The following is a 22,384-nucleotide window of genomic DNA, read 5'->3' as shown; positions in this document are numbered from 1 at the left end:
CTTACTTGTTTAGCAGTCCTTTTGTTGTGCCTTTCTGTGACTCAACTTATGTTTTATCTCTGAATTAATAAAATGATTTGTGTGTTGCAGCAAGCTGTCCGCATGATGGTAGGAATTAAGGGTATAACATGGGAAGATTCACAAAATGATCACCTAATGGATTTAAAGGAAATTATGAGGCTTTCTGCAGCTTTACAAGAAGGAATTGCTTGTGTTAACGCACCTGTAGTCAGTGAAAGAAGTTTACTCCGGGATGTGAACAGGAAGGATTCATCTGGTTTAATTTCTGAAGACTCAGAACAACAGTCAGGAAGATTTAATTTGTCATTAAATTGTAATGAAGTAAGTTCAGAAAGGCCAATGGAAGAAGGCTGTACCACAACTTCTCCTTTTAATGACGAAATTTTTTCACTTAAAAATGGCTCACCAGAATGCTCTCTATACTACACAGATGAGATGGGAATTACAGTAAGAACAAAATTTTCCAAAGACACAAGGAGAATTCTATGTTCTGATGACACAGAGGAAACTGGAACACATTCTTACGAAGCAGAAGAGGTAGTTTTGAAATATGAAGCGGAAAAGATATGCTCTGCATTACTAGAAACTGAATCAGAGTGCCATAGTTCCAAGGTTCTCTCAGAAAAAGATCTTAATAATACATTCTCATGCAAGACGACGACTACTAACGTAACTAATTCAGCACTCTGTAAAACTCAGGATGAAGAGCATCAGACACAAGAAAGGGAGAAGAATTTGTTGACACCAGTTTTTAAATATGATCCTGAGGAAATGCATGCCAAGAGTCACATCTTACAGGTTGCCTCAGAGCCAGATCTTAATGCGACATTTTCACACAAAACAGAAACTAGGATTGACTGTGCTGATTCAGTAACTGGTGACGCTGTGTTCGCTTCACCACATGACTCCGAAGGACAACAACCTGAGAGCCGCATATTGCAATGTCTCTCTGAATCAGATCTTAACAATACATTCTCATATGAGATGAGAACTACTAAAATAACTAATTCAGTGCTCTGTAAAACTCAGGATGAAGCACATCAGACACAAGAAAGGAAGATGAATTTGTTGACACCAGTTTTGAAATGTGATTCTGAGGAAGCACATGCCGAGAGCCACATCTTACAGGTTGCCTCAGAGCCAGATCTTAATGCAACATTTTCACACAAAATAGAAACTAAGATTGACTGTGGTGATTCAGTAACTGGTGATGCTGCATTCACTTCACCACATGACTCTGAAGGACAACAACCTGAGGGCCACATATTGCAACGTGTCCCTGAATCGGATCTTAACAATACATTCTCATGTGAGACACAAAGTCAGGTTGCATCTAGTAATCCAGCCACCTGTGCTGGTCCTTTGTCGTCTAAGAAAGAAGAAAAAGAATTTTGTTTCTTGAGACCAGTTGGTGTTAAATGTGTTAGGAAAGTGCAACCTACAAGTCATATTTCAACTTTAGACTCTACCTTCCGCCTGCTGAGGGATGTTGACGCTTCGAGAAAACCATCTGTACAGAAATTATCTCCGGATTCATCTTTTGTAATAAAAAGAACTACAGGAAAGTGTAAAGATGTTATTAACAAAACTTTCTTACAACACAAGAAGGTTCTGTCACCTGCAACTCCAGGGAAAAGGAATATTCTCTCTAATCGAAACACCACAGATACATTACAAAAAGGTAGGTTATTTTCTGTTAAATAATATAAGGTTAGTAACTGAAGTATCTCTATCTAATAGAAATGGGGAGGGGGATTGCCATAACTCAATGGGTAGTTTTGGTATTGCAGCATTCCCATTTAAGTATGTTGGTGTTTAGATTCAGATTTGATGTTTTTGTGAACTTTTTGATAGCTATCAGTGTAATTTAAGCTTTCTTCTCAAACTGTGCCAGAGCAGCTTTGCTGGGCATTGGTACTGCTGCAGTTGTGCCTATGCTGGAATGTGGTGAACTTCACCATTCTTTTAAATTTTTTTTAAGATGTACAACGTTCTTCTTTTAATAAATGCTTGTATTGCAGCTTATTGCACAATCACTTATTGTATTAAAACATTGCTCATACTTACAGTTTGAGATAGTTCTTCCAGTTCATGACATTTTGACATTTCTCTCTACCTCTTCTGTCCTGCCATGTTATCACTCAGTACTGTCGCAGTGCATGCATTTTCTCCATGTTGCACTGCAGTACTCCAAACAAGGATGCCAACTCACAAAGGTTACACAAACCCCATGCATGTGCTGAAACTTCTGGTAATTCTGCAGTTGCTGTCCTAACTTGAAGACGCGGCGTCCATCTGTTCAAGTTTTCTATACAACACAGATAACAAGAATTCACAGCTAGCTTTCCATTCTTAACTACTAAACCATTACATGGCTTTGGTGACCTCGAGCATCATTTGTTGGCTAGGTAGGAGTAGGGTTACAGATCATTGTGTCGGTGTGGTTTGTTACACCATAGTATTAATGTTTGTTATTGTTACTGTCATGGTCAATATTAGTAAGACCTAAAAGCATAGATGGTTGTGAGGAAGGGAGGACAGGTTGCAGACCCATATATCTGTGCTGATTCAAACAGAAAGTAGGACAAGCAAGTGAGTAATTTGAGATGATTGAATGTGAGAATTTACTTATTGCAGACAGTTTGTGTCATTAGGTATTACAAAAGATTAATTAAGCTGTTGTGAAACTGACAGATACAAACACGCTTGTTGATGGCAACAGTCAGCAATAGTGTATCATTTTTGTTTTTGGCAAGGAAATGTCAAAATAGTAACGAGATTGGCGATTATTGTAGTAATAACAGTGACAGTGATGGTGGCTGATATGTATCCCTGCATGTTCCCAAAAACCCATATAATCATTTTTCTTTGCTTTTTATTGGAGACTGTAAGTTTTCTACTAGTTTGCAAATGACCTGGTTCAAGTTCAGTTTTGCACTAAATTGCCCCCAATGAACCATGGGCCTTGTTGAGTTGGGAGGCCTGCACGCCTCAGCGATATGGATAGTGCAACCACAATGGAGCGGTATCTGTGGAGAGACCTACATATTGTGCCTGAAGAGGGGCAGCAGCCTTTCTGTCAGTTGCTGGGTCAGTAGTTTGGATGATTGACTGCTCTGGCCTTGTAGCATAACCTTATGGTGCTAGTATTGTGAATGGCTGAAAACTACTGCCATTATTTTTCATGAGGAAATTCAGCTCCTTCTGTATGTTTAATATTAAGTTATGATTGCATCCTCTTGGGGTAAAATGTTCCAAAGAAAAGAGTTCCTTATATGGATCACAAAGTGGGAACCACTAAGTGGGATGTGGTCATAAGTAAAAACAAAATTGGCATTATTTGGGTTGGGTTTGAAATGTTAGATCCTTCAATTTGGTAGGTAGGTTAGAGAATTTAAAAAGAGAAATGGGCGGGTTGAATTAGATGTAGTGGGAATTAGTGTAGTGAAGTGTAGCAACAGGAAGAAAAATAAATCTGGTCAGGACAGTACATGGTTATTAACACACAATCAAATAGATGTGATGCAGCACTAGTTTGATAATGAATAAGAAGGTAAGAATGTGGGTAAGCTACTATGAATACCACAGCAAATGCGTTACTGTAGCCAAGTTACTGACAAAACCAACACCCACAGTCGCCACCTAGCTCTGCGTATGAAGAGACTGAAAGACTGAATGATGAGATGAAAGAAATTAGATAGATAAAGCAGAAGAAAATTTGTGATTGGGGACTGTAACTTGATAGCAGAAAAAAGAGGAGGAGGAAAAGCAGTCAGAGAACATGGACTGAGTGAGAGAAAGGAACGAAAGAGGAAGCCAGCTGGTAGAATTCTGCACAGAGCGCAAGGTAATTATTGCTAACACTTGGTTTAAGGATTGTGCAAGATGGTTGTATACATGCAGGAGACAGGAAGGTTTCATGTTGTCGTTGTCGGCATCATCTTCAGTCCAAAGACTGGTTTGATGCAGCTCTCGATGCTACTCTATCCTGTGCAAGCCTCTTCCTCTCCAAATAACTACTGCAGCTTACGTCCTTATGAATCTGCTTAGTGATTCATCTCTTGGTCTCCCTCTAAGATTTTTACCCTCCATGCTGCCCTCCAATACTAAAGTGGTGCTCCCTTGATGTCTCAGAATGTGTCCTACCAACCGATCCCTTCTACTAGACAAGTTGTGCCACAAATTCCTCTTCTCCCCAATTCTATTCAGTGCCTTCTCATTAGTTACGTGATCTACCCATCTAATCTTCAGCATTCTTCTGTAGCACCACATTTTGAAAGCTTCTATTCTCTTCTTGTCTAAACTTTTTCTCATCCATGTTTCACTTCCATTCATGGCTACAATCCATACAAATACTTTGAGAAAAGGCTTCCTGGCACTTAAATCTATCCTTGACGTTAACAAATTTCTCTTTTTAGAAATGCTTTCCTAAACATTTCCAGTCCACATTTTATATCCTCTCCACTTCGACTATCATCAGTTATTTTGCTCCCCAAATAGCAAAACTCATCTGCTACTTTAATTGTCTCATTTCCAAATGTAATTCCCTCAGCATCACCATATTTAATTCGACTACATTCCATTATCCTAGTTTTGCTTTTGTTGATGTTCATCTTATATTCTGCTCTTCCAGGTCCTTTGCTGTCTCTGACAGAGTTGCAATGCCATCGGCAAACCTCAAAGTTTTTATTTCTTCTCCAAATTTTTCTTCAGTTTCCTTCACTGCTTGCTCAGTATACAGATTGAATAACGTTGGGGATAGGCTGTCTCACTCCTTTCTCAACCACTGCTTCCCTTTCGTGCCCCTCAACTGTTAAAACTGCCATCTGGTTTCTGTACAAATTGTAAAAAGTGTTTCACTCCCTGTATTTTATCCATACCTCCTTCAGAATTTGAAAGATTATTCCAGTCAACATTGTCAGAAGCTTTCTCTAAGTCTACAAATCCTAGAAACACAGGTTTGCATTTCTTTAACCAGTCTTCTAAGGTAAGTCATGGGGTCAGTATTGCTTCACGTCTTACAACATGTCTATGGAATCCAAACTGATCTTCCCTGAGGTCGGCTTCTACCAGTTTTCACATTCGTCTGTAAAGAATTCGTGTTAGTATTTTGCAACTGTGACTTTCTAAACTGGTAGTTCAGTAATTTTCACATCTGTTAACACCTGCTTTGTTTGGGATTGGAATTATTATGTCTCATACATCTTGCTAATGAGATGGAAGAGTTTTGTGACGGCTGGCTCTCCCAAGGTTATCAGTAGTTCTAATGGAATGTTGTCTACTCCCAGGGCCTTGTTTGAATGTAGATCTTTCAGTGCTCTATCAAATTCTTCAAGCAGTATCATATCTTCCATTTCATCTTCATCTATGCCCTCTTCTACTTCCATAATATTGCCCTCAAGTATATCATGCTTGTGTAGACCCTCTATATACTCCTTCCAGCTTTCTGCTTTCCCTGCTTTGTTTAGGACTGGTTTTCCATCTGAGCTCTTGATATTCATACATGTGGTTCTCTTTTCCCCAAAGATCTCTTTAATTTTCCTGTAGGCAGTATCTATCTTGTTTCCTAGTGATACGTGCATCTACATCCTTACGTTTGTCCTCGAGCCGCCCATTCTTAGCAATTTTGTACTTCCTGTTGACCCATGTTTGAGACGTTTGTATTCCTTTTCGCCTGCTGTGTTTACTGCATTTTTATATTTTCTCCTTTCATCAGTTAAGTTCAATATATCTTCTGTTACTGATGGATTTCTACTAGCCCTCGTCTTTTCACCTACTTGATCCTCTGCTGCCTTCCCTATTTCATCTCTAAGCTACCCATTCTTCTTCTACTGTATCTTTCTACTATCTTTTACTGTATCTTCCTCTGTCTCTTTCCCTTGTTTTTGTGTATCGTTCCCTAATGCTCTATCTGAAACTCTCAACAGCCTCTGGTTCTTTCAGTTTATCCAGGTCCCATCTCCTTAAATTCTTACCTTTTTGCAGTTTCTTCAGTTTTAGTCCACAGTTCATAACCAATAGATTGTGGTCAGAGACCACATCTGCCCCTGGAAATGGTTTACAATAGAATACAAATGGTAGCTTTGAGAGATGAAGTAGGGAAGACAGAAGAGAATCACTTAGGTAAACATACAATTCATAGTAGAAATCCCTACATACCAAAGGTGATATTGAATTTGATGACAGGAGAAAATATAAAAATGAAGCAAATGAAAGGAATCTCTAAAAAGTGAAATTGGCAGAAAGTAGAAAATGATAGCTAGGAAAGGCTATAGGACAAATACACAGGATTAGATACTTGGATAACTAGGGAAAGAAAATTATAGATGTTTGGAGAGAGGGAAAAAATTGTATGAATGTTTAGAGCTCAGATGGAAAGCTGTTACTAAACAAAGAAGGAAAAGGTTGAAGGAACATGTAGAGTGTCTATATTAGGGAAACAAAGTTGAAGGTAATGTTATAGAAAGAGGGGATGAAGTACATAACGAGAAGAGGGAGATAAGGTATCGCAAGAAGAATTCGGCAGAGCACTGGGGGACCTAAGTGTAAACTAGGCTCCCATAGTATAGACATCAGTCCCTCTGAATTATGGAGACCCTTGGGAGAGCCAGCCATTACAAAATTATTCCACATGGTGTGCAAGTTATATCAAGTAGGTGAAACACTCTTGGACTTAAAGAAGAATGTAATAATTCCTCTTTCAAAGAAGGCAGTTAATGATGGGTGTGAATAATACTGAACCATAGTTTAAGAAGATGGGGTTGTAAAATGTTGACATGAATTATTTACAGGAGAATGGAAAACTTGGCAGGTACTGATCTCTGGGAAGATTGGTCTAGGCTTTGGAGAAATGCAAGAACACGGGTCAATACTGACCTATGACTTATCCCAGAAGATGTGTTGAAGGAAGGCAAATGTAAACTCATAGTATTTGTAGATTCAGAGTAAGCTGCTAATAACGTAGAGTGGGCTATGCCAGACTGCAGTTAAGAACTGAAAGCAAAAATTGAGACTGTTGTGAGGCAGTGTTGTAGCCTGTACTCGATCTGTACATTGAGGAAACTATAAAGGAAATCAAGGGTAAATTTGGAAACAGAATTAAAATTTGTTGGAGAGGTAATAGAAATACAGATTTGCCAATAACATAATTCTGTAAAGAGACAGCAAAGGATTAACAGTTGAGTCGAATGGATGGTGTCTTGAAAAGAGATAAGGTGAACACCATCAAAAGTAAAAAATGGTTATGAAGTGTAATTGAATTCAGTCTGATGATACCCATAGAATTAGATTAGAAAATGACACTGTACCACTTCCACCATTGCCCTTAGTTTCTCAGAGGCACTGCTATTCATTTTGCGAACTTTGTTGACTTAGTCTGAGGGTTTATTTTGATTATTTATTCACTTTGACTCTTCACTGCTTTTCCCTTTCATCAGTTCTGTCATCTTTGAGTTAGTATATTATTTCCAGTTTCTGCTGTATCACCAGCACAACACATTTTCGCTTTACAGACATTGTACAGTAACAGAAACCAAATGAATACAGTATCCACTGTTACAATACAGTCTAGCACTTGAGGTGTTTGAGCAGCACATTGTTTACCACAATCGTGTTGTAACATTAAATTACGTTCACTGCTGACCACTCCCACATAAAGGAACAATTTTAGCAGCAAAAACAATAATAAATAATAATAAAATCGAGAGTTTACTGTAATATCGTTGTCATCATAACCATAACATACAGCTGTGTCCTGTTTACTGCATAGCTCTGACACGTTAGATATTTATTTGTGGAAATAGTTATTTTTATTTTATTTATATACATTTAAAACTGTTAAGACATGAATTTGTTGTAGTAATAATCTGAAATAAAACACTTAGAAAATACTAACAGATAGTTTGAAATTTCTGAAAAATACTTACACTACATTTTCTTTGTTTACAGACATTGTTGGTCACTCTGATGTCAAGCATTTGAACAATACGGGGAAAATGAAAAATTCACTTAAAGCACCATCAGTGCAAAACAGCACTTTAAATAAGGAAAACATTTATACACCCAATATCACAAAAAGGAAAATAAAAAGAAATGACAGTATGAAATTACCTATGAAAAAGAATCAAGAAAGTATGTTTCCCTCCAGAAGAGTCTCACCACCTGTTACGTTTAGTGGTAAGTATACAAATAGTGTAATATTTTTATTGAAATCTTCTGCATAAAGATGATAAGCATTTTCAGGGTGAAGCAAAATTCACACTTGTATGCCACAGTGCAATTCCTTGTGTGCTAACAGTAAAAAAAGTCTAACAAAATTTCGTCCTGTACATATTTTTGATAGAAACTGTATGTCTAAGGAAGACAATATGGCAACAAAGTAATCACATGTATGACATGTCCACATTCAATACAGTTCAACTATGGTGCCCAAATTAGTGCAATGGATAGAATTTTGCAGAACAATAATTGAGTTTGAGCGTTTGATTTGGGTCTAAATGCGTTTTCTTAATTTAGAACTACCCAGTAGTGCTGTAGGTATACTTTCTTTAACAATTTACATCGTATAACTACAGCTTTCTTAAAGTTGAATTTAACAGTTGTTGGTCAGATATGTCAAAAATATTCATGATGACTAATAATTGCCTGCCATAGACAGAAATAACTACTAAAATTACCAATGTGGAGATTCAGCACACTGTGACTGGACACCTTTCACAAAACATACATAGCCTTAGAGCAGATGCTCAAAGTGATATCAGTTGTTGCTCAATACTTCTAAGAGACTGAGGGAATGTAGTCATTATAATGTGAAGATAATAAAAATAGTAACAGCATTTAATAACCTGTGAAACCATTTGCTACTTCTACTGGTGAAGTGATGGACATGCAGGTGGTTAGCATTTACAGCACTAACTTATATAACGAGTGGTAGGAGGATATATTGAAAACTGGTGACAATGTAGCTGATATAGTGTAAAGTAATATAATTGGTTGCAGAACTATGTTGGATAAAAGGAGTAGGCTAGACCAAGGAAGGAAGGAAGGAGGGAGGGGAGGGGAGGGGGGGGGGGGGGGAGAGAGAGAGAGAGAGAGAGAGAGAGAGAGAGAGAGAGAGAGAGAGAGAGAGAGAGAGAGAGAGTTTATTTTATGGCCAGGAGACACTGTGTCAAAATATTGTTGCAGTAATTTATTGGTATCTAGCATTTCACATGAAATTTCATGAACCAATCTGTATGTCAGGAAAATTATTTTCCTGCATCCATTTTGTCAGAATCTGGCTCGATTCCTGGTTTGTGATTATGTATCCTAAAAACTTGATCTGATTATTTATTCTTCACAGATTACTTCTTCTCCAAATTGACAGTTACTCCTGTTTCTGGAAGCTTGCAGGACTTTATTAATTATATCCGAGTCTGTCTATGACTCAGAACTGATTAATAAATCATCCATGTAGGTGATGATTTTCTTTAATAATTTGTCCCCTAAATGTGTTCAATCCATATGACATTAGTTTAAACTGATAAATATTCAATTATACAAAAGGGTGTTTATTTCCTTCTTTCATCCTCTAGCTCCGCTTGCCAAAAACTGCTCACGACATCGAAGCTGGTACAGTTTTTGGCCCCTTTAAAACATAACAATTCCTTTAAACTTTCTTTTTTCCCCCTTTGTGGTAGAATAATTTTCTTGACTGTACTTGCATCTGATGCCAATCTGATAGATCTGTCGTGTTTATTAACCACTTGTGCTGTTTTGACATTTCAGTAATATTCTATCATTGCACTCATTTAGTTTCAAAATCTACAGCAACATGCATTGCATATGACGCAGGATAACTTTTAGTGTGGAACACGTCATTTTCTTTTACTTTCAGACCTGATTTTTTCTGAAGAAAGGAAAATGTTTCTTCGTGTGGTAATGCTCTTAGATGATTTTTTAATGATTTGATGCAAGATTTATACAAAAATGTATACCCATTTTCAAAACATACGTTGTACAATTGGATTCATTTTATGGACTAATTACAAAATAATATTTATTGCAATGAACACTAAAATGAAGTACAACAATTAACAAGCACCATAACAATATTCAGTTATACAATTGAATATAGTGAACCAACCACATCTGTTTATTCTGGTGGCCACAAGCTACTGCACATTGCTCTGTTGACCTGCTGATATATTAATAATGGTGACCAGCAGTTGGCCGGCTGGGGTGGCCGAGCGGTTCTAGGCGCTACAGTCTGGAACTGCGTGACCGCTACGGTCGCAGGTTCGAATCCTGCCTCGGGCACGGATATGTGTGATGTCCTTAGGTTAGTTAGGTTTAAGTATTTCTAAGTTCTAGGGGACTGATGACCTTAGAAGTTAAGTCCCATAGTGCTCAGAGCTATTTGAACCATTTTGAACCAGCAGTTGACATCACTTGCACATGATGGAAAAGTTGAACATTCGCAAATGTGTACCTCAGGTTTCCATATAGAAAAAATACTTCTGTATTCTGCTTAGATACAATAAAAGTTAATATACACAATTGTACCCAAAGGCTGTACCATAGGGTAACCCCCATTTAATTCTTCTGTCTGATATTCAGATAGATCAAATGCCTTTTGAATGTTCTTAAGAATTCAACAAAGTTTCTACATTTTCTTCATTGTGGGTGCATTCTTTCTCCCAAATATAATAAGTAACAATTATCTAAGCTGCAGCTCCCTCCTTATCCACATTGGTAAATCATAAGTCATGCACACAATGCACATATCTCCCATATTGGCACATCTGTAAATGCAACTTCTCTTCCTCATTACTTTTATGAATATATAACATTTCCACAGCAAAATGCACTTCACATTTATCCACTATTATTCAGTATGTTCCTAAAATACAAACAACAGAAAATGACTTAACTGCCAGGAAGCTTTGGTCATAATTTTTACCGTCAATGTAAAACTTCAGTAATATCTGGTTTTTAATCGGCTTGTTTGTATTTACCGCAGCACTGATAACATGTACACTGCTCACAGAAAAAAATGGTATCTATGCAGTCGCACTTAAATGTAGATGAATTTTATTCAATAATGCACAAACCTGACTACTGCTGTCCAGAAGCCCATCAGTACCAATAACACAATAAGAAGTCATTAACTGGTTCAGCACATCTTCAGTAATTACTTCCCACACTTGCACCAAGTCACATCACATCATAATATGTATCACATTGAATATTATTAATGACAAATGCTGAATCATTAAGTGCAGTTTTGGTTTTGGACCGAGTCCCATCCAAAACATCATTTAGTTTAACTGTGAAGATCAGGCTGGCATGTGTTAATCTTTCTTTCTTGATCCAGGATCTGTAATCCACTTCACACTAATTACAATCATCCCTGGGCTGTCTGTAATCTGTGTTTCTATGGGGATCATCTTCTCTTCTATCAGAACAATTTGTGGTCCATAATTTCTCTGAAATTTATCTTCATGTGATGAAAAATGTGCCTTGCAATTTTTCCTGCCAAAATTCCCTTAATCATGTTGGCTCCTTTCTTGATAAATATTCTCCATGTGATCCAATATGACACACACTCCAGAATGAAATTTTCACTCTTCAGTCAAGGTGTGCTGATATGAAACTTCCTGGCAGATTAAAACTGTACCCTGTACCGAGACTCGAACTCTGAGGACAGATTGAATCATGCTTGGGTACCTTATTCGGTAGAGCGCTTGCCAGTGAAAGACAGAGGTCCTGAGTCTCAGTCCAAAACATAGTTTTAATCTCCCAGGATGTTTCATAACAGGTACTCCCTGAATTTTGTCTTGCTGTAGAATCTGTGGGAATGCTTTAGTGGAGGGTGGTGGAGAGTCAGGAACCGCCAGAAGGCTGTATAATCTTCTGTTATAGATAGTAGCTCATAGTACATTTCGGGGCCACATCAGGCAGTGCTGGAAGTTAGTCCTCAACCCAAGGGCACCAGCAGCTTAGTGTGGCCAGGCTTGGTGTGACATTGCATAGTCAGTCCTGTGGCATATCAATGTCACGTCTCGTGTGGCAGGTTGCACTACCTGCTGAGTGTGGGATGCTGAGCCCACAAGGACATCAAAAGTGAAATGTGCTGACATCCAGGGAGTGAATGCGACACCAGCACCTGGCTAGCAGTAATTGCCATTGACAAGACCCAGTGGCTCAATGGGTAGAAGGATTTCAGTGAGACCCTCTGCCCATCAGGCAGTGATTGGATCCCCCTTCCAGGGAGCTGATCCTATCAGAGAAGGCAGAGTGCCTGTGGTTGTATGGAAGAGGCCAACACTGTAACGATTGACTTCTTGAAACTTGTTGCTTCAACTAGTGCCCACACGGCCAGTATTTATTTGCTCTAAAATGAGTCTTGTGGTGTAGCGGCTACAGAAGTTATAAGTACCACATGTCGTCTCCCTGGTTATGCTAAGGTGGAGGGTGACGCATGGTGCACTCCATGGGTCATTGCTGAGTCATTGTATTGCAGCATATGGCCTATATGGCATCAAGCTTGTGTCATTACAGTGCAAAAAACAATGATGCTTTCATAGTCAGCAGTATTAGTTCCCTAAAGCTGTTTGAAATTCATTAAAAGTTTTACATTTTTCCAATGCTTTATTGCCCCCACGCATGAGCTCCATCTTTTAAGTGTTTTTCTGTTTTCCGATTTTCTGAACATTTTTCAGGGAAAGTCTTTCAAAACATTTTGATGTACACTCCTGGAAATTGAAATAAGAACACCGTGAATTCATTGTCCCAGGAAGGGGAAACTTTATTGGCACATTCCTGGGGTCAGATACATCACATGATCACACTGACAGAACCACAGGCACATAGACACAGGCAACAGAGAATGCACAATGTCGGCACTAGTACAGTGTATATCCACCTTTCGCAGCAATGCAGGCTGCTATTCTCCCATGGAGACGATCGTAGAGATGCTGGATGTAGTCCTGTGGAACGGCTTGCCATGCCATTTCCACCTGGCGCCTCAGTTGGACCAGCGTTCGTGCTGGACGTGCAGACCGCGTGAGACGACGCTTCATCCAGTCCCAAACGTGCTCAATGGGGGACAGATCCGGAGATCTTGCTGGCCAGGGTAGTTGACTTACACCTTCTAGAGCATGTTGGGTGGCACGGGATACATGCGGACGTGCATTGTCCTGTTGGAACAGCAAGTTCCGTTGCCGGTCTAGGAATGGTAGAACGATGGGTTCGATGACGGTTTGGATGTACCGTGCACTATTCAGTGTCCCCTCGACGATCACCAGTGGTGTACGGCCAGTGTAGGAGATCGCTCCCCACACCATGATGCCGGATGTTGGCCCTGTGTGCCTCGGTCGTATGCAGTCCTGACTGTGGCGCTCACCTGCACGGCGCCAAACACGCATACGACCATCATTGGCACCAGGGCAGAAGCGACTCTCATCGCTGAAGACGACACGTCTCCATTCGTCCCTCCATTCACGCCTGTCGCGACACCACTGGAGGCGGGCTGCACGATGTTGGGGCGTGAGCGGAAGACGGCCTAACGGTGTGCGGGACCGTAGCCCAGCTTCATGGAGACGGTTGCGAATGGTCCTCGCCGAAACCCCAGGAGCAACAGTGTCCCTAATTTGCTGGGAAGTGGTGGTGCGGTCCCCTACGGCACTGCGTAGGATCCTACGGTCTTGGCGTGCATCCGTGCGTCGCTGCGGTCCGGTCCCAGGTCGACGGGCACGTGCACCTTCCGCCGACCACTGGCGACAACATCGATGTACTGTGGAGACCTCACGCCCCATGTGTTGAGCAATTCGGCGGTACGTCCACCCGGTCTCCCGCATGCCCACTATACGCCCTCGCTCAAAGTCCGTCAACTGCACATACGGTTCACGTCCACGCTGTCGCGGCATGCTACCAGTGTTAAAGACTGCGATGGAGCTCCGTATGCCACGGCAAACTGGCTGACACTGACGGCGGCGGTGCACAAATGCTGCGCAGCTTGCGCCATTCGACGGCCAACACCGCGGTTCCTGGTGTGTCCGCTGTGCCGTGCGTGTGATCATTGCTTGTACAGCCCTCTCGCAGTGTCCGGATCAAGTATGGTGGGTCTGACACACCGGTGTCAATGTGTTCTTTTTTCCATTTCCAGGAGTGTATATCATTGGGTATATCCCATGAACTGGCTTGAATTCCTGAAGTCCTGTTTTAAACTGTGACACATGACGAATCCAGCTGTGATAACAAGTTCACTCTTTCATTCATTGAATACTGTATTAATCTCATTTTCCAAATATTGCAATTAAATTTTGCCATATTGTCAACACTACTGTGTGCCACTTTGCTGGTGTTAGTAAATTGTGGTGTACAAACTCATTGCACAGTGTCCAAAATACAAAGCATTTACATTCTCAGTGCCTATTGCTTATACAGGGTGTTACAATAAGGTACGGCCAAACTTTCAGGAGACATTCCTCTCACACACAAATAAAGAAAAGATTATGTGGACATGTGTCCGAAAATGCTTAATTTCCATGTTAGAGCTCATTTTAGTTTGTTCTTCCACCTACGCTCAATGGAGCACGTTATCGTGATTTCATACGGGATACTCTACCTGTGCTGCTAGAACATGTGCCTTTACAAGTACGACACAACATGTGGTTCATTCACGATGGATCTCCTGCACATTTCAGTCGAAGTGTTCGTACGCTTCTCAACAACAGATTCGGTGACCGATGGATTGGTAGAGGCGGACCAATTCCATGGCCTCCACGCTCTCCTGACCTCAACCCTCTTGACTTTCATTTATGAGGGCATTTGAAAGCTCTTGTCTACGCAACCCCAGTACCAAATGTAGAGACTCTTCGTGCTCGTATTGTGGATGGCTGTGATACAATACGCCATTCTCCAGGGCTGCATCATGGATTCCATGCGATGGAGGGTGGATGCATGCATCCTCGCTAATGGAGGACATTTTGAACATTTCCTGTAACAAAGTGTTTGAAGTCACGCTGGTACGTTCTGTTGCCGTGTGTTTCCATCCCATGATTAATGTGATTTGAAGAGAAGTAATAAAATGAGCTCTAACATGGAAAGTAAGCGTTTCCGGACACATGTCCACATAACATATTTTCTTTCTTTGTGTGTGAGGAATGTTTCCTGAAAGTTTGGCTGTACCTTTTTGTAGCACCCTGTATAGTAGCAAGTCCTTATTTCTACTTCCTGATCGAACCAGACACTTCAGCTGCATTTTTTTTTTTACACTCAACTTTTTGTTCTTTGAACTGTGTTTTAACACTGATGATTTAACCCCGAAATTATAGCATTTACCATGAAATTCTGCCTTGAGCACTTCACACTATTGCAAAATTAAGTAAAGAGTTCATTTTTTGTATGTTTTAATTCATCCCATACTTCATGTAGGAGGTTATACCCAGATGAGTGAAAAATCTCACCTGATAGCTCGTGTGTAGTTGGCTATACTGCGATTGCGGGGTTGCAATAGTTGCCACCGCATACGCCCACAACTCCGAAGTACGTTTTGTAAATGTAAGCTACAATCAACATTTATACGTGAGTGCAACAAATTACATTTTTCTAACAGTGGAGAGAATGACAACATATACTAAGCGTTTGATAGTGTATGAAACTGGGAAATAAAAACACCCAAAGTTAACGACAATATGTATGAAAACTCGTTCCAAATGGTTACTGTAATAGCTGCATGTAAAAGTCGTATAATAATGTAAACCTAAGCATACCGAGTAATATGCTACCCACACTCGTAGAAAGAAATAAAGCAAAACAGGCATAGCCTACTCGATTGCAGGGAGAAATAATTAATTCTGTATTCATTTACACTCGCCAATTTGCGATGTCAATGGTGCAGCTCCAACAAGTTCTCTTTCACTATCGTTGGAATCGGCGCCAAAACCATTGTCATCATCATTGAGAGAAATCATTAATTGTTAGTTTTCATTTATAATGCCGTCTATAGTCTCTGCTTCTCTTAAGAGTTCAGCAACATGGTCTACTTTCTTCCTCCATGAGATAGTGTCTACAGTAGAAAGCCTTTCACATAGCAGTCTTTCCAATTCCATTGTAGTAAAAGTCTTGTTGTTACTTCTAATGTACACCTTGACTTCACTCCAAACCAATTCAATTGGATTAAAATGGCAGTGTTAATGTGGTAGCCTAATTACCAAGTGACCCTGTTCGCTTGCAATTTCATCTGCAAGGTATTTAGGCATCACAGTCTTATTTTGTTTAATGAGCGAGTATAACAACAGCTTTGTCATGCTCATGTCCACAGCAATGTCTCTCTCCTCTAACCTCTGCACCATAGTTTCTTTACAGTCACTAGTGGTGGGAGTTTTATCTAAAATCATGGAATGTTACAGTGCATTGTCCATCACAAACCCTGTCAGAACACTAAACTGGAACAACAGATTTTTAAATCACTGCAGAAATTGTGGGTGGTTCATATCCTCATGATAGTCAATGGTCTTTCCCAGTCAAAAAATTAAGTTCAGGCACAAAGCTGTTTGAAGCTCCTGCATGGGCCACAATTAATCAGGATCCCCTTCCTGTTGGCTGATGTCATCTGTCCAGCATTTCTCAACTGATTCTTCAATGTTGACCCAGGTTTTATCTAACCATTTGACTGAGTGTATGTCCTTTCCTACAATTTTGTTTAAGAAAATGGTACGAGCTGCAATGACTTGAGCTTTCTCAAGTAACAGTTTTCATCCATCTAACTTCTTAAAACGGAATCCCATACTTTTTAATACCATCTTAAGTGGTGATTTTGTCCCTGAAAAAAGTTCATTTTCTTTTAAAGAAATTAGCAACTTCGCTATTGTGGGGTATTCTTTCCGTATCCGTATATGTGCCGATGAATTGCATCAGGTTGGAAAGAATCAATATCTGTAACAGGATGAGGCTACTTTCTTTCCTTTCCAGGAGTGTAACACACAGTTTTTTCCTCACAGAGGCTTTCTTCCACGCTGTTTACTTCAGTGTCTTGTAAGTCTTGAAGTAGCACCCCTTCCCTTGTAACTGTTCTTTGACTGAGTTCTAGAGTTTTCGAGGTACGCTCTAAAACTTTATCAGCAGGAATCAGCACGTGCCCATGAACAGAAACAAATTCTTATTCTTGCTCGCAAAACTAGCGCGTTCTTCATAACAATTCCAAACCCTGACAATTTAATGGCAATCCACAGTGCGACGGATCGTCGCTTGGTGAACAACATAGTTTTGGAGACATTGTTTAATAAACAGAAACTGTAATTGAGGCGGTAACACAAAAGCAGGTGTTCGCACAGTAACATACAGTGTTTACACGGTAGCTGGCAATGTGGTAGTGTTGACACCGGAACCAGCTTTTGTTCGGTGCTGTTATTGGTTCAGAAGATGCAGTGCCTCACTTTCCTCACTTGTTTCAGTTATATAGTCAACTTTACAGCACTTTGGGAGTGTCCATGAAGTGACATGTTTCAGCAGCCTGGGTATATTTCCTGCATTGATATTCTTATTTAAACTCGGAAGCTGTTAGTGCCGTTATCTGTGCCTCTATTAATGACTTCACACATAATTATGGGTTGGATAACGGTCATTATTGTGGCCAATTTCACATTATTGTTTTCACTAATTTGACTACTTTCAAAATTTTCTGCACTTTCTTATGGCTCTGAATACAAATACAGTCATTGTTCTTTGTACTGTTAGCCATAGTTGATCCCATTCACTTAAGTCCAGCACAGATAAAAGTAGTTCATAACTATCCTCAGTAATATTTAAAACAACAATCAATGCTGCTGGGTACTGTGAGACACTGCAAAAATTGCGCCGTGCGATTCAGAACAAGAGTAGGGGGTATGCTGTCAGAGGGGGTGCATTTGCATCAGGATAATACTCGACCGCACACCACTAAAGCCACCAATGAGCTCATCGCAAAATTTGGATGGGGTATTGTCAAACACCAACCTTACAGCCCGAACTTAGCCCCAAGTGACTACGATCTCTTCCCTGACATAAGAAACACCTGGGTTGAATGCATTTCAGCGACAGAGAAGAGCTGGAAAAAGCGGTTCTCAGGTATCTGTGCAGCTTGGCGGCTGAATTTTTTTTTATTTTTTTTATTTTTTACTTGGGCATTCAAAAGCTCATACACAGTATGTAAAAATATATTAACCTCAGTGGCGATGATGTAGAAAAAAATAGTTAAGGTCTGAACTTTCCAAAAATGTATGCATTCATGAAATAAACATGTTTTACACTGTGGAAAAAAAAGGTACCTTATTTTACGGACACCCCTCATACCAACTTGTGGTAAGACAGAACAATCTTAGGACAATACTGAAAACATTGTTAACCAACTGCCTCAAACGAACAGTAAGACAGATCATTTCTCGAAAAATGTTTTAGACCCCCTGGCTACCGTCAGGATATATCTTTTGGGTGCAGCAACATAGAGCAAAGTAATCGAGGTTTGTTTGACACGTGTATCATGGGATTGTTAAAAAGTTTGAATCGGCAGGAGCTTGAAGATAGATGTAACATAAATTATCCCATGGAAGCCTATTTTGAAGTTTCAAGAACCAGTATTACATGAAGAGTGTAAAATTCTGTTTCAGCTCCGTGCGTATTACTCCTGCAGATATTGCAAAGGTGAGATTAGGCTAGTTACAGTGTGCACACATGCAAAGAAGCATTAATTCTCCCCATGCTCCTTATGCAGTTATGGCAGGAAGAAACTTTTGTCATGTGAGACAATTCTAAGTATTATGTGCCATGTACTTAATTGGTTTGCAGAGTATGTATTTAGGTATAGACACAGTATTTTATGAATGACGTGTGTGGTAACAGTGTGATCTAAAGTTTAGCCCTGCAGTGAAATGTGGTAAGGTAAGTTCTGGCAGAATGTAAATAATTTAGAAGTAAAGGACACCACTTAACTAATTGTATGAGTGTTTAGTCGTCGACATGCATTTTGTGTTCAGCAGGCATACTGTGTGTGTGTGTGTGTGTGTGTGTGTGTGTGTGTGTGTGTGTTTGTTTTGATAGTATCAAACAAGCAGTGTTCCATGTTTCTTCACATCTTTAACAAGCTACGAGGGTAATCCCAAAAGTAAGGTCTCCTATTTTTTATTAGTACAGAGCTCTGTTTGTGTGGCAGTTAGTCACACTATTATGAAGAGTGCATCACATGCTGTGTGTAAACATGCGCAAACCGCGCTGAGGCACTCAGTCTTGGCTTGGCAGCCATTGATAATGAAGCTCCCGTTGGATGTTACTGACAAGTGCAAATTGCACGCAGTTATTCGGTTTTTGAATGCAAAGGGCACTGTGCCAATTGAAATCCATCGCCAATTGACAGAAGTGTATGGTGAGTCGTGCATGGATGTCAAAAATGTTCGTAAGTGGTGTAGAGAGTTTGCAGGTGGTCGGACTGAAAATTAACCATGAACAAAGGAGTGAGAGACCGTTAATTTCTGAGGAGACAGTGTTGAAGGTTGAGCAAACCATGTGTGAAGATCGGCGGATACCCTGGGTGATCTCTGCACGTTGCTTCCTGAGGTTTCCTGAAGAACCACTCACAGAGTTTTAGCGGAAACATTGAACTACCAGAAGGTGTGCGCAAGATGGGCGGTATGCATGCTGACTGAGGACCACATAAGGCAACTAGTTGATGCTTCCCGCACATTTCTTCACAGCCTTGCAGCCGAACAGGACAACTTTCTGGACTCAATTGTCATGGGTGACGAAACCTGGGCTTACCACTTTACAACTGAGACCAAGCAACAATCACACCAGTGGTGGCATCCTTCTTCGCCAAAACCGCGGAAATTCAAACAAACACAGTCTGCTGGTAAAGTCATGACAACCGTTTTTTGGGATCGGAAAGGGGTATTGTTGGCCAACTTTATGCCCACTGGGACCACAATTAACTCTGACAGGTACTGTGAGACTCTGAAAAAACTCAAACGGGCAATTCAGAACCGGAGAAGAGAAATGTTAAGCAAGGGCATACACATTCTCCATGACAACGCTTGTCCATACATCACTCGGCAAACCGTTGCTCTCCTGCAACAGTTTCAGTGGAACATAATCACCCACCCACCCTATAGTCCTGACTTGGCACCCAGTGACTATCACCTGTTCCCTAAGTTAAAAGACCATTTGGCTGGAAAGCAATTCAGCTCCACCAACGAGATGAAAGAAGAGGTTCATAACTTTCTGAACAGCATGGCAGCGAGCTGGTATGACATGGGCGTACAGAAACTGCCACAGCATCTACAAAAGTGTGTTGACAGAAATGGTGATTATGTTGAAAAATAGCTAAATATTCAAGCTGTAAACTGATGTAAACCGTTGTGGAAATAAACATGTCTATGTACTTACAAAAAAAAAAAAATGGGAGAACTTATGTTTGGGATTACCCTTGTATAATGTGCTCGATATACTTTCTAACAATTGTACCTTTCGCTGAGCCTGTTGTTCTTGTTTTCACTGTTTCTTGAACGAGTATTTTCATTTTGCTTAGTAGAAGATCATGACCAGTATCCAGTTCTGTCCCTCAGTATGTCCTAATACATGGAAAACAAGATTTTCTTATTCACTTTTTACACTGCATAACTAAACACTTATTCTGTATGGTTTGATGTGGTCTGCCACAATTTCCTCTTCTCTGCCAATCTCTTCATCCCAGAGTAGCACATGAACGCAACATGATCAGTAATTTGTTGTATTTATTCCAGTCTGTCTTCCTCGTCCAAATTTTGCCTTTTACTGTTCCCTCTAGTATCAGTTATTTCCCAATGTTATGGCACATTTTCTGTCATCCTGTCCATTCATTTACTCATAGTTAATCTTTACTACACACATCTTCTCTTGCAAAGCCTGTGGATGTCTTAATGACTTATGCCTATGTTCAGTATTTTTTGTGGCGAGGAATGATGTGTTCTCCAGTGTCATTCTAGTTCTCGTAAAACCTCTTTGTTTCATCCGTGATTTCTTATTTTACTTCCAAGGTAGCAGAATTCTTTCAGTTTGTGAACCTCAGTTTTTACAAGATTGTTGCTAATCTCATTTCTGTTGCTCTTCAGTACTTCAGTCTTTCTGTGGTTTGCTTGGTTTGTACTATATGCACAGTAGCTGTTCATTCCTTTCAACAGCTTCTCCTATTCTTCCACATTCAGAATGAATTTTATGTTGTTTCTGTATTGTATGATCACAAGTCTTTCAAAGTTGTGCCAAACTTTGCCTCTAATACTGGATCCACTATGTCTTCTAGTTCAGCATCCATTTCTTCTTTTGTCACATTAGCTGACAGTTCTTACCCTTGGTGGAAGCATCTAATTTTCCACTTCACAGCTATTGGCTTTCTCCTGTGTATTTAATAGTATGATTAGTTTCGCAAACTTAATGTTCACACTTTTGCTGTAAAACTCACATAATTTATTTTGCCTACCTCTGATGGATCTGTCTTTGCAAAGAACTCTCTCTCTCTGTCTCTTTTTGTGATTTAAACTGCTGTATTCATTTTTCTTTTCACGTGAACTTGTTTTATATTTCCTTTTAAAGTAAGTGAAATGAAATATTTCTTGGTTACACCCAGTTTATTTGTAGTTACTCTTAAAGCCCTCAGTGTTGCAGCTGAGTTACTTGTAGAATGCACTAGATAGACAAAGCTATTTTTTTTAAACTCCATTTAGTAATTTGAATATGGGGAATTAATAGAAATAAAACTAGTCATTAGTGTACCTCGGTGCAAAAATTTTCTGAAACCAAGTGATCATCGTGCAGTCTATTAAGGGAGAGCTAATAACAGAACTTCTTTTTTGGCTTCTTATTTTTAGTTGTACCACCACCGCCAATACTGGAACCACAATTTTTACGTTTGCTTAAGTACAATGCTTGCATAACTCTGTTCACTGAATTTCAGTTTCTTTAATGTTTGATTATTATATTGTTTCATATCTTATTGCCAAAATCAATTAGTCTTGGTTACTGTTGATAAATTAATGCAGTAAGGTTATTCTGAAACTGATACTACTTTATTCTGGAAAGTAACGAAAACTGAATAATAAAAGAAAAATATTTGTTTTAGGCATTGCCAATCACCAGCAAGTGGGAAAACCTGCAGCTAGCAGACACAGAAATATCGTCAGTGCGCCGCCAAACTGCATTTATGGGTAATTTTTGTGATGTATAGTAGTTACTTTAGCTCTTAGCCTGAATCGAGATTTTGTAAAACGTGGTGTAAAAACAAAGGTTGTGACGAAGAGTAAGAGGATCATCAGAAGTCCAATAAGAAATGGAGAATATGAATTTATACTTGCAATGCAATGAGTAAACATGTGCTTTA

The 22,384-nt window shown here is 39.8% G+C and overlaps 1 protein-coding gene across 1 annotated transcript in view; it reads left to right on the top strand.

The window, feature by feature from the left end:
• LOC126481250 (uncharacterized) overlaps positions 1 to 22,384 on the top strand; it is a 143,884-nt gene that overhangs the window by 105,940 nt on the left and 15,560 nt on the right. Inside the window, exons 11-13 of the mRNA XM_050104865.1 lie at positions 91 to 1,702; positions 7,969 to 8,196; positions 22,127 to 22,211. Of these exons, the coding sequence (XP_049960822.1) occupies positions 91 to 1,702; positions 7,969 to 8,196; positions 22,127 to 22,211 (1,925 nt within the window). The remainder of the gene's footprint in view (positions 1 to 90; positions 1,703 to 7,968; positions 8,197 to 22,126; positions 22,212 to 22,384) is intronic.

Source organism: Schistocerca serialis, chromosome 5 (genome assembly GCF_023864345.2).
Source record: "Schistocerca serialis cubense isolate TAMUIC-IGC-003099 chromosome 5, iqSchSeri2.2, whole genome shotgun sequence".
Classification (NCBI taxonomy): domain Eukaryota; kingdom Metazoa; phylum Arthropoda; class Insecta; order Orthoptera; family Acrididae; genus Schistocerca; species Schistocerca serialis.
Note: the sequence above shows the minus strand (reverse complement) of the source record. Positions and strands in the feature narration are given on the sequence as shown.